Raw genomic sequence first — 13,007 nt, forward strand, 5'->3', positions numbered from 1 at the left:
GGATGAAGAGATAAAGCAAATACAGCAAAATAATTGTAGAATGAAAGTAGTGGGTGTATGATTGTTCACTGTATTTTTCTTTAAAGTTTTTGTTTGTTTTAATAAACATAGTAAATTTTTCATAATAAAATGTTGAGAGGGTGGGGTGGAAAGAATGTTCCTATAAAGAACGGAAACAGTTTTAAACATAGCAGAACTTGTATCTCTGAGGAGGGCCATCTTCAAAGCAACTGTCTCCAAAGGCTATGCATATCCTCCAGTGACAGTGCATTTACTCAAAATGTTTTTGGAACTTCTATTTCGGAGGTGGTTTATAAGACAAACCCCAAATCAGAAAATTTATTTGTCATACTTTAGTTTTAGCCTCAAACACAATCAATCAGGTTGATTACCCACATTATTCTCCCAATTAGGCTGTTTTTAAAAATCAGGTACTCCTCAAAAAGACAAGAAGTTTGATACTAAAGATAAAATATTATGTTCCAAAAATATTTTAACCAATAGCAGTTCTATTGTAATTAGTTTACAGCCTTAAACTGACTAATTGATATTGGATGACATATTAAAAAATTCTCAGATGCTTACTGCTTAAAAACCCAATTAATGAAAAATCACACTTTGTCATCTCCTTTGCACACCAGAGTCAAATACCAAGTTGAAATACATTTTGTAATTAAAACTGAGCTTTAAATAGTCAGAAAATTATTTTTGCCAAGGAATAAAACTAAGTTCAGTTTTTCAGTTTAAAACCCCTACAAAGGGCACACATGAAGCCAACTCTGCCATTACTTTTATAAAATGCATATTTTAAACAGTTGATTTAAAATGAAAATCACTTAGTTACACACTTGTTAGAATTACTTCTTTGCCACTTTGCATCAAAAAACAGGGACTGATAAGCTATTGAATACAAGGGAATAAGTCAAAGGTTTCCAGACAATAATTAGCTTGTTGCTATTTTAGCCAAGCAGAAAGCTCCACAGATTTGCATTCAAGAGGCTCAAACTTCTGTCACTTACTGAGGGAGACTATAGTATTCCATAGTTCCTGCTCCAAGCCTCCTGACATCTGCCTACTCCATACAACATAAAAACCACAATGAATGGAGACATTGTTTAAATCCAGGACTGAATAAACTGCTCTATCCCTGTAAAGTCATAACTGGGTGGTTTTAGAAAAAGTAACACATTGTTCATGGGTAGAAAACCTCAGACCCAATCTTCGATTACATTTCATTCTACTCACTGTAAGCGAGACCTGTGTCTATCTAGCACCACCCCTACGCCTCAGGTGTTAAAATGAAAGATCTGCACGTCCACCAACAAGTCAGAACTTAAAAGGGTACAGCAGTAATACCCTAAAGGTCCACAAGATAGAGCTGTTACTACATGAAAGGTCACCTGAGAAGAGAAAACCAAGGAAACTGGCTAGATGTTTAAAAGAAAATATTACCAAATGAATAAACTGCCTCAAGAAAAAAAGTAGCAAATAAAGCTAAAGTCACTGATTCAAAGTTTGGAAACTATACTGAACACTTTAATGGAATTAAATGATAAATACATAGAGATCCTCAAAAACCACATTACCTAATATTACAAACCTACATAACTAATAGGAAAGCAGAAGAAAAGAAAAGAAAGAGAAAGAGAAGGAGAAAGAACCAACATTACAGGAAAGAAAACATCTTTCAGGAAAAGACTCTACGGCAAACAGAAGAACTCCGAAAGCCTGAGGGTTTGGTACTTTTTAGAAATTAGCTGGGCCAAAAATAGCAAGGAGTATCCTGCAAGGAGCCTCAGAGACAATTCATTCATTTTTGCCAACATATATTTATTGAGCACCACTGTTTTGTGCCAGATACTAGCAGTGAACATAATTAAAGCTCTTTTAACTCCCTAAGAGTTGGATCGCCAAACCAGGTCATTTCAGCTTGCAGGCCTCAGGCTGTAGCCTGGGGTCCACAAATCTAGGTGAGGGATTAGTCTGTAAAATGAATGTTTAGCATATTTTCAAGTGTATGTAGATACCGTAGTGATTACTGGATCTTTTAAAAAATTAATTAATTAATTAATTAATTAATTAATTAATTTTGGCTGGTTGGGTCTTCGTTGCTGCGCACGGGCGTTCTCTAGTTGTGGCAAGTGGGGGCTACTCTTCATTGCGGTGCGCGGGCTTCTCATGGCGGTGGCTTCTCTTGTTGCGGAGCACGGGCTCTAGAGTGCAAGCTCATTAGTTGTGGCGCACGGGCTTAGTTGCTCCGCAGCATGTGGGATCTTCCCAGACCAGGGATCGAACCCATGTCCCCTGCATTGGCAGGCAGATTCTTAACCACTGTGCCACCGGGGAAGTCCCTGTATCTTTTTTTAAAGCAATGAATGTGTAGTAATTTTGTCACTACTTTCCCCATCAATCATTATCAAAACAGAGGTTTTTTTTTTATTATTTTGATATTAAAAAGGGCGGATGTTCTTATTCTTTAGAAGGAACTACTAGTAAAGGACAGTTTATTTCTCCTAGACACCATGGCTACAATTCAGGGAGTTGCCACTAGGTACACAATGATACTTAGGATTTTCAGGGCAACTGACATGAGAATTTCAACCAATCACTCCATTGCTACTAGAAAAAAAACACCTTTACTGTTAAAACATTATGCATTCTATTTGGAACTCTTGTGCACTGTTGGTAGGAATGTAAAATGGTATAGCCACTGTGGAAAACAGTATGGTGGTTCCTCAAAAAATTAAAAATAGAATTACCATATGATCCAGCAATTCCACTTCTGGGTATATACCCCCCAAAATTGAAAGCTGGGTCTTGAGGAGATATCTGTACACCCATGTTCATGGCAGCATTATTCAAAATAGCTAAAATGCAGAAGCAACCCAAGTGTCCATCAAAGGATGAATGGATAAGCAAAATGTGGTATGTACATACAATGGAATATTATTCAGCCTTAAAAAGGAAATTCTGACATGTGGTACAACATGGATGAACCTTGAGGACATTATGCTAAGTGAAATAAGCCAGTCACAAAAAAGACAAATGACTATATGATTCCACTTACATGAGGTATCTAGAGAAGTCGAATTCATAGCGACAGAAAGCAGAATGGTGGTTGCCAGGGGATTGGGGAATTAATGTTTAATGCATATGGAATGTAAGTTTTGCAAGATGAAAGGAGTTCTGGAGATGAAGGAGGGTGATGGTTGCACAACAATATGAATGTACTTAATACCTCCAAACTGCATACTTTAAAATAGTTAGGACGGTAGATTTTATGCTTTATGTATTTTACATTAAAAAACTGGAAAAAATTATGCATTCTAATATTTCCAATGTTTATGGCATTTAAAAGAATGAGACAAGATTTTAGGAAATTTAGTACTACCTAGTTAAAAATTCATGCCTTCTTTCTCTAATCCTAACTGGTTTAAACTATTACTTAGCTCAATCCTGGATTTAGTGTCTTATTATTCCCATTGTTAGGACTTCTCAGAACTGTTCTCCACTTCTACTATGCTCTGGATTCTCAATCCCTGCTCTGGCACCAAGCTTTCAGCTCCCTGTTTACAGTTTCAGAGAAAGGAAGGAAGACGTTGGTATCCCTAGTAGGATGATGCTGACAAGGCTGCAGGAGGCAGGGGAAAGGCAAAGCGTAGCTCTAAGCTCTGACTTCCAAAGTCAGAGACACAGCAATCAGTCTGACTTCCCAGATTTACAGTCATTTCAACAGGAAGACAAGAATGTTAATGTTATAGATGTCCAGATTCTAAGGAGATTAGAAACTTAAGTCTAAATCATAGCATTCCGTTAATCAAAAAGATTTAAAATAAAATTGTTTTACAGATAGAAGAAATATAACCTATATCTTGATCGGGCTTTTAACTTCATTGATGAAACAGGAGTATCACAGTAGTACAGTGATCATAGGTCTCATCTCCAAACTGGTTAGTTTTCTTGTGGATCAAGTCAGTAGTCTGACAAGTCATTTACTAATGAATAGGCTATGGCTACTTGGTAGGCTATTATTTCTAATATCATTAAGTACATATACAGGGAACATACTCTTAATTACATTCCATCTCTGAATCTTAGTAGTAAAGTTAAATGTGTCTTTATTGGGAGACTTATGAACACCTCATGACTTATGATCTTTTCCCAACACTGGAAGTTGACTCTTCATGTGTTTCTCTAGATAACTTCAGAAACCAAGTAAAATAAATACCAGACTTACGAAGAAATACAAAATCATCCTGATTTCACCATCCTTTCTTTTATTTTTCCATTTTGCAATAAAATTTGGAGAAAAACAATGGTGGTAGAGAGGATTTTCTTCTAAATTTATCTAGAGATTAGATATAAAGCAAGAGGCTAATAGAAAACAAGGGCAGCTTGCCTTTTTTTTTTTTATCTCTAGAGTATTTTTGGAGAATAAAATTCCTATCAGAAGAGCTCATGTAGTTAGTAAGGAAATGTTCTACTCCCGTAAAGGTGCTTTTGTAAAGGTTTAGCAGATTTCATCATTTCCAAGAGTATTTTTATCCTATTAAGTGCTCACCAAGTAACACTTGGTTTTAAGTTTTGGCTTCAAAGCCAGTTCTATGATAACAGGACATATTCACAATAGCCAAGATACGGAAACAACCTAAGTGTCCATCACTGGATGAGTGGATAAAGAAGACGTGATACATACATACACACACACACATACGCACAAACACACTGGAATATTCAGCCTTTTAAAAAAAGATAAAAGGAAACCCTGCCATTTGTGACAACACGGATGAATGTGGAAGATATTATGCTAAGTGAAATAAGTCAGACAGAGAAAGACAAATACTACATAATCTCACTTGTATGTGGAATCTAAAACAGTTGAACTTATAGAAACAGAAAGTAGAAAAATGGTTGCCAAAGGCTGGAGGAGTGGGAGAAACGGGGGCATGTTGATCAAAGGGTACAAACTTTCAGTTATAAGTGATAAGTTCTGGAAACCTAATGTACAGTATGGCTCTATGAAAGTTGCTAAGAGAGTAGATCTTAAGTGTTCTCACCATACACACAAGCAAAATAAATATGTGAGGTGACAGAAGTTAACTAACGTGATTAGTGGGATCATTTCACAATGTGTACATATATCACAACATCACACTGAACACCTTAAATACAATGACTATTTGTCAATCATACCTTAATAAAGCTGAAAAATAAATTTTTAAAAAAATTTTAAAGAAAAAATAAATGGGCTCCTGACTTCTTTCAGTGAGAAGTGACAAATGTCTATTGGAGAAGCTGACACAGAAGAAATATGATGACCGAAGTTCACACTGTGTGCTTCTTATTCATTTAGAATTATAACTTCACAAAGGAAAACATGATTTATACCAACCCCCCAAAAAATTGCTCAACAAATTGTTGAGCAGGGGAGATAGTTAAAAAACAAACACCTTTCAGTAATGCTCATTTGTTTTCCAATCACACAGATGTTCTACTCATAGCAGTTTCAACAAACTATTGTATTTGGTAATGCATACTGCCATATGCCACATACACAGAAAGTAATCAAACTTAATTTACACGTCATAACTAAGAATAAGCTCCTATTTTTTCCCCTCAGATGAGCTTTAAGATGACTCAATTTTGAAAACAGATATTCTAACCATAATCTGTTTACTTTCTTATCTTTATAAAATCAAGCAAGAGTCTGCATTTCCAGCTGTCAACATCTTCTATGATCTGCAATGACTAAGAATTTTCACCATAGAACCTTTTCCAAGAAAAATGCACATTTACACCAAATTGCAATTTCAGAGAGAACTCAGAACCTCAGAAACCCATCGATGAGTATTCCAGGGTCTCGGGGCCATCAAGAATTCCTGGACTAGAAGACTTTATAGCATTCCCGAATGAAGGAAGTTCTTACTCATTTCCCTTGAATTCTAAGCGTTAAAAAAAAAAAAAAAAAAAAAATTATAAGCAAGCCTTTTTTTTCTGTTTTTCTTTGTAAATATCAAAGAGATAGTTACTGTAGAAAATTTGGAAAATATCAAAAAGCACAAAGTAAAATCCACCACCCTTTATCGCTCGAGGCAGTGTGGCTCAGTGGCTAACACCACAGGTTCTGAACCAGAATGCCTGGGTCTGAATCCTGCCACTACCGCTTATGAATTCTAGTTGGTAATCTTGGACAATTAAGTTACTGAAAGAACCCAGCTCACAGATTGGAATGATGGCTAAAGGAGAAAATCCACATAAGGGCTTTAGCATAGTGCTAAATGTAATCTAAAACACCCACGAAGACCAACAGTGCTCAGAGGTAAAGCAACTTGCTCAATATGGCAAAGCCAGTTAGTGGTAAAACCAGGACTAAAACCAAGGTTTCTTACTCCCGGTTCAGTGATCTTTACTCTACACAATAGAGCTCTGAAAGGCTTCAGACACAGCCAGTCTTGTGGTTAACATCATCATCCTATTGTGGGGGTTTTTTTTTTTTTTTGGTTTTTGTATACTGAGACTTTATAAGCCAGGCATTGTGACTGCACATTACATGCATATTTAATCAACACAACTTTTTTTTTAGTCAAAGCTATCCAAAAAACTTTTGCCTTTTTACTTATTTTTTGATTGAAGTATAATTGACTTAAAATATTATACAAGTTTCAGCTGTACCACATGGTGATTTGATATTTCTATACATTACAGAATCATCACTACAGTAAGTCTAGTTACCATCTGTCACCATACGAAGTTACTACAATATTGACTATATTCCCCACACTGTACACTACATCCCCATGACTTATTTTATAACTGGAAGATTTACCTCTTAATCTCCCACACCTATTTCCCTCATCCCCGCCTCTGGCAACCACCTCTGGCAACCACCAGTTTGTTCTCTTTACGTATGAGTCTGTTTCTGTTTTGTTAAGTTTGTTTTACAACTTTATCTTTTTGACAAAATTGTTAAACCACAGATATTATGGTTAGAATATCTGTTTTCAAAATTTAGTCACCTTAAAGCTCATCTGAGGGGAAAAAATAGGAGTTTATTCTTAGTTATGACATGCCAATTAAGTTTGTTATCTGTTTTCATCTATGCTGCCAGTTCTAACTTTGGTGTGGAAAATATAAAACAAAACCCCAACCATTCTATATACATATAAAGTTGGAGAAAACCAACAGTATTTAAATGATTAATTTGGTGACATTTTTTAAAGTTCCATTTATAGAACTGTCTACAAAAAGAAATAGAAAATTCAAAACAAAGCAAACCCTGTAGGGAAGTGAGTACTGCTGACCCTTGAACAACACAGGCATGAACTGTGTGGGTGCCCTTATACATGGATTTTTTTCAATAGTAAATACTACAGAACTACATGATCTGTCGGTTGAATCTCCAGATATGGAGTAATCTCAGATACAGGAGGCCAACTATAAATTATACGCTAGTCAGGGCCCCTAACCCCCGCATTGTTCAAGATTCAGCCATAATTTAAAAAGCATCTACTTGGGTGGCATATCTCCTCTAAAAGTTTCAGGTACAGTAAGATAGTATCTTTAAAAATTTAAGAAGGATACACAACTGCAAAAGATATCCTATTCAGTTTCTGAAGCACCCACCTATTTGACTAGTAGCTTGACTTTTTTTTTATAGGAGAAAAGTTCCATATTTATATATTCCCCCAACAGTCAGCTGAAAAACATTACAGAAGCCTATATTGTTAGAACTAGTATTTAACATGGAAGTTTAAGATATAGAATAGAAAATACTAAACTTCTAAAATTAGAACATCAAGTCATGATACTTGAGTACTCTAAGATTTAGATAAAGCTTTTAATCTACCCAGTGTTTCACACTGTTTATGCTCATTATGTTCTGGATTCTTAAATTTTCTGTTATCTCAGAAGTTTTATGTCAGAAGACACTTTGAGCTACAGGTGTTTTTATATTTGATTCCAAAATAGATCCAAAGAAAAGAACAGCCCTACAATATATATACATCCAGTGAGTCCTTGCCTTTGCCTTCTTTCACCCAGTGGATTTGGAAATAACCCAAGTAGGGTATCTGAGTCACAAGGATTTCCAGAACTGGCTGGATGGATTACCTAATAACACATATACTAAATCAAATGCTGTCCACGTTGAAAGGTTCTGATGTGGAGTAGAATATAAGCCTTTGGGCATTTTTTCCTTATAGAGCTGAGTTGTGTTAAAGGCACATTCCCTCATTATCACCCCTCAAATGACTGACCATATTAGGGATAAAGTCGATGGCTACCCACACAAAAATGTATTTACATAAACTTAATCACATTGAAATTTCTTTTTTTCAAAAACCATACTCTTCTGTAACCAACGGAATTAATCAGATCTTTTATTTAGGCTAGAATCCAAAATAGGTTATGTGTACCACACCCTTATTTGTGCTTTGTATAAACTAAACTTCCTTAAAAACAAAACAAAAAGAACTCTTTCCTGCCTCTGAGGCAGGAATCTGAAGTGCTGAAGTTCACTGAGGTCTGGACCACTGGTGAAATCCAGAGTCATTGCAAGAGCTTGTACTTTTGAGCCAGCCCAATGTGGTACAAAGGGCAGATTCTTCATTTGAGTAATCCCAGATTACAGATACAACCAGTCCTGTAAAAGACTTCAAGGAGTTGCAGAGTAACCTGAGTGAAGATGTTTTACACGACACCAAAATGTAGTCTCAGCTTCCTATTTTGGGGTAACTTGCAGCAGCAACAAGATTAGGCACCATAACTGCTATGATTCTTCTCGTCCTTGGCTAGAATATTGTCCAATAACTTAAGGCTATGGTCTGAATGTTTGTGTCCCTCCAAAACTCATATGTTGGAATCCTAACCCTCAAAGGTGATGGTATAGTAGGTGGGACTTTTAGGAAATGCTTAAGACATGAGGGTAGAACCCTCATAAATGGGATGAGTGCCTTATAAAAGAGGCTCCAGGGAGATCCCTAGCCCCTTCCACCACATAAGGAAACAGCTAGAAGTCTGCGACCAGAAGAGGGCCCTTACCCAACCATGCTGGCTCCCTGATCTCAGAGTTCCAGCCTCCAGAACTGAAAGCAATAAATTTCTGCTGTTTATAAGCTACCCAGTCTACAGTATTTTGTTATAGCAGCCCAAACAGGCTAAGACACTTATGAATGAAAAGAAACCCAGCTACAGGTCAAGAAAATGTTTCCCTTCCTTAGTACAGCTGTATGTCAAGGTACCATCAGTAAACTTAGGGTCATCATTTTATACCTCTTCATTATTCAAAATGGTCTGAGATGTTACTGCAAAGTACTTTGATATACATACTGATTATACAACAGCTAATTTAAGCCAACCAAATGATGCCAATTCAAGAGGAAGGAAGGATTCTGCAGTTCTTGTCAACTCCCAGGGAATCAGATGTAACAAATTAAAAGTTTCTGAATAAATACAGCTTTGAGAATCCCACAGGACAACACATGCCAATTAGTGGTCCCTCCTGTAACTGTGGCACATAACTGCCCTTGGGCTGTCTGCTCCACTGTCTCCAGCTAGAGCCCAGCTCAGGCAGGCTGCTCAGAAGCAACATTCAGGTTAGATTTTCTGCCAGTGTCCAAGTGTCAGTGCAGAACTGTAGCAATCTTCCTGGTAGAAGTACATGAATTTATCTATTTCTGATAGTCAAGCACAGAAAAAAAGTAAGACTCAGCACACACAAGGATAAGATTTCATCTTTATTATTCTAGACATGCGCTGGAATGTGATATTCACATGTATTATGTATTGACATCTAGCTAAGGAAGATCAATAACCTATGAAGCTTTTACGACTCAAAAAGATTTGCACTCAGTGTGGATCCTTCCTGGTTGAATGAAAAAAAATTTTAAGGTATAAAAAAGAATCAGACATTTGTCCTTGTGTCAGTTCCTAAATATAGCACAAACTTCTCTTATTGGGAGGGAGGCTAAAAGAAGCAATCGCTTTTTAAAAAAATAACTACTTAAATTTGCACCAACAATGCATGATCTTTGTAAAAAAATATAGGAAATATAAAAAGGCAAAAATGAAAATAAAAACAAAAAGAGTTACCAGCAATTCTGGTGATTTTTTTTTAACCAAGGCAGCTTTAAAACATTTGTTTCTGTTCCTCTACTCCTTCTCCAAATTATAGTTGCTTCTTCTAACCAAATAATCTGGATTTAAGACTGTCTCCTTATTTAGTCAATGCACCTTTAACTCACAGCACAATGAGGCATTTTAAGCACTTGTTAAGACATATAAGAAAATCCGTATGTGGAACTAACTGATCTGAGCAATGAGACTACGGTCAGAGAAGGATGTCTTACCTTATCTGCATAAATTGGAATATCATGAAATGGAGATATATATTGTCCTTTTTCATTTTCTGCAAAATTAATTAGAAAAAGTTATTGCTTCTATTGGTTAATTATATTTCCAGATGCATGAAGTACACATTTTTTAAGACTTTTTTTTTTAAGAGAATTTTTAGGCTTACAATAAAATTCAGAAGGTACCAAGATTTCCCACATACCCTCTCTCCTCCCATTATCAACACCACTCACCAGATTTTATTCCCACCCCAGAAAAACTGGCTATATACTTCACCTTCCTGACTGCTCCAAGATCAGGTTAGGTTTTCACCCTACATGTTCCTTAGGGGTCTAAAAGGTACTAACCTCTATGGTGAGGGTGGGGACTGCCTTACAAGCCTTTGTATCACAGAGCCTAGCAGTGCCTGGTATACAAAAGGCAACCAAATTGTTTGATTTTATACCGGTTAACAGTTAACAGAGCTAATGAAATACTTGGGCTCTGGGAGAAGGCAGGGGACCAATTTGCCAAATTATAAACCATGTTGCTTTAAGTGGTGTTCCAGGGAGACAGAGCCATCTTAGATTAGGATTTTTCTTAAGGATACTCTAGCTGTAACAGCACTTTCACAGGTAATTTCTGTATTCTAGAGACCTAACTACAATATCCAAAAAGTAATTTTAAAACTTCCTTACTATTCTTTAGGAAACCTTAAGGGTCAGTCCACATTGCATCCCTTCACGATTAAAAATCAAAGTGGAGGGAATTCCCTGGCAGTCCAGTGGTTAGGACTCTGTGCTCTCACGGTGAAAGGGCCGGGTTCGATTCCTGGTTGGGGAACTAAGATCCTGCACGCCGCATGGCGTGGCCAAAAAAAAAAAGACAAAAAAACTCAAAGTGGAATAGGCAAAATTGATCTGTGACCATCCCCAATGGCATACTGGTCCCTTCAGTGTCAATAGTGACTTGCGATCCAACCCACTATCAGTTTTAAAGAGATTGGCAAATGTAACATTATAGAGGTAAAAATCTTCTCCTATTAAGGAAGGATATTAAGAAATCTATGATTTTTAAATTAAAATTATATAGTACTCACTACCAATACATAATCTAAGTAAAAACTGTATTTGTTCTGCAAATATAGCTTGAAAACAATTACCCTAATCATCCCCCCCACCTACAAACTAGAGGGTCACCTCTCTAAATCGCTCCTACAGAGAAATTCTGGAGCCAACACTAACTCCAGAAAAACAGTTCAGGGAACTAGTTGTCAAAAGTTCCTGCACTGCCCTTGCTGCTGAATTCTGAAATTAAATAAAATGGGTGGGGGAGGTCCCACACGTCACTGGATTTTAAATGGCAATCTAAACTTTAGTTGTGTAACTTTATAGTTCACTTTCCTTTTCCTCTCACACCAGCCTATTTTTTGTTAGGAGCTTTGTCCTTTCAGTATTACCATTCATCCCCTCCTCCTCTCTCTTTACTGCCCTTCATACACCAGAACTCATAGAATTCAAGGCACCTGCCCATATCCTTGGGAACAAAATTGTAAAGAAGTTAAAATAGAAACGCCTCCGTTATCTCTAATAATCTTTTGGGGGCGGGGGGCGGGGAGGTGGTAAGAGGATAAAGATAAACCCCATGTAGCTTTCCCCCATCTACAAGGCTAAAGGTGGTGCACCAAGGAAAGCGGAGCCTGCGGCCTCCTCGGCTGTAAACGCAGACTTAGGGGAGGTACCCCTTAGACGTGATCCGCTGCACAGGGGCCAAAATTTGGCACTTTCTTATTCATGCTTCCCAGATTGACGTCACCTGTTTAACTGGAGGGGAACAGATTTCTGTTTCACAAGGCGTTTTCCCAGCATCAGTGCTACTGGAAAGCACGCGTCAGGGAGGCAGGAGCGCTACTGGGGCCCCAGAGGGATGGGTCCAGTCCTCCACTGATAGCTCCAGATCTGGGCCTCAGTTTCCCCGTCTGTCGGACGAGGGCTTGGACTTGACCCCGCGACGTGCCCACAATCTGAGCTACAGTGGAGGAATTAAGGTCTTAGGGAGTCACCACCATCACCTCCTCCCCCTCGCCACGCCGTTCCTCCAAACTGAATAATCCTCTTACGGGGATTAGTTTACCCCCAGACACCTTTTCTAGGGTGACTCAGTGGTTTCCTTTTCCCATCAGACACTGCCCAAGCCGGACACCTGCAAAACTAGCCTGGCCCAGGTTCAGGTCCAATCGAGCATGTGAAAGAGGAACGCCGACCCACGCCGCCCTGGCCGCGAGCGGGACGTGTGAAATGAGAGGGCCAGGCCCGCCCAGGCCCCCGGGACCGGCCCGAGGAGCCCGGCCGGCGCCCGGGACAAGGTGCCGAGCGCGGGCCGCAGCCGCCGGGGCGGGAGGGGAGGCGAGGCCCAGGAATGAATGGGCGGGCGAGCAGGGAGGGACCGCGGGCCTCCGACACTCACTGAGGAAGACTCGGTACTCGAGGGTGAAGGGCGCGGCGCGCTCCTCGCTGCTGAAGCCGCTCATGATGCCGGAGACCAGCCGCCGCTGCCGCCGCTGCTACAAAGCCACTAGCCAGCACGCGACGCCAACTGACAAGGAGTAAGCTCTGCGCCTGCGCACTGCGGTGACTAGACCGGCCAGCAGGGCGGGGAGCAGCCTTTAGCGCTGCTGG

The 13,007-nt window shown here is 38.8% G+C and overlaps 1 protein-coding gene across 1 annotated transcript in view; it reads right to left on the reverse strand.

Annotated features, from left to right (window-relative positions):
* Positions 1-12,970, reverse strand: part of PPA1 (inorganic pyrophosphatase 1) — a 36,837-nt gene extending 23,867 nt beyond the window's left edge. The window contains exons 1-2 of the mRNA XM_068547737.1: positions 12,796-12,970; positions 10,347-10,405 (exon numbers count right to left, since the gene is read on the reverse strand). Coding sequence (XP_068403838.1) covers positions 10,347-10,405; positions 12,796-12,859 — 123 coding nt within the window. The 5' untranslated portion in view covers positions 12,860-12,970. The remainder of the gene's footprint in view (positions 1-10,346; positions 10,406-12,795) is intronic.
* Between the last annotated feature and the right edge of the window lie 37 nt (positions 12,971-13,007).

The sequence above is a fragment of the Eschrichtius robustus genome, chromosome 7, assembly GCF_028021215.1.
Source record: "Eschrichtius robustus isolate mEscRob2 chromosome 7, mEscRob2.pri, whole genome shotgun sequence".
NCBI classification, from domain to species: domain Eukaryota; kingdom Metazoa; phylum Chordata; class Mammalia; order Artiodactyla; family Eschrichtiidae; genus Eschrichtius; species Eschrichtius robustus.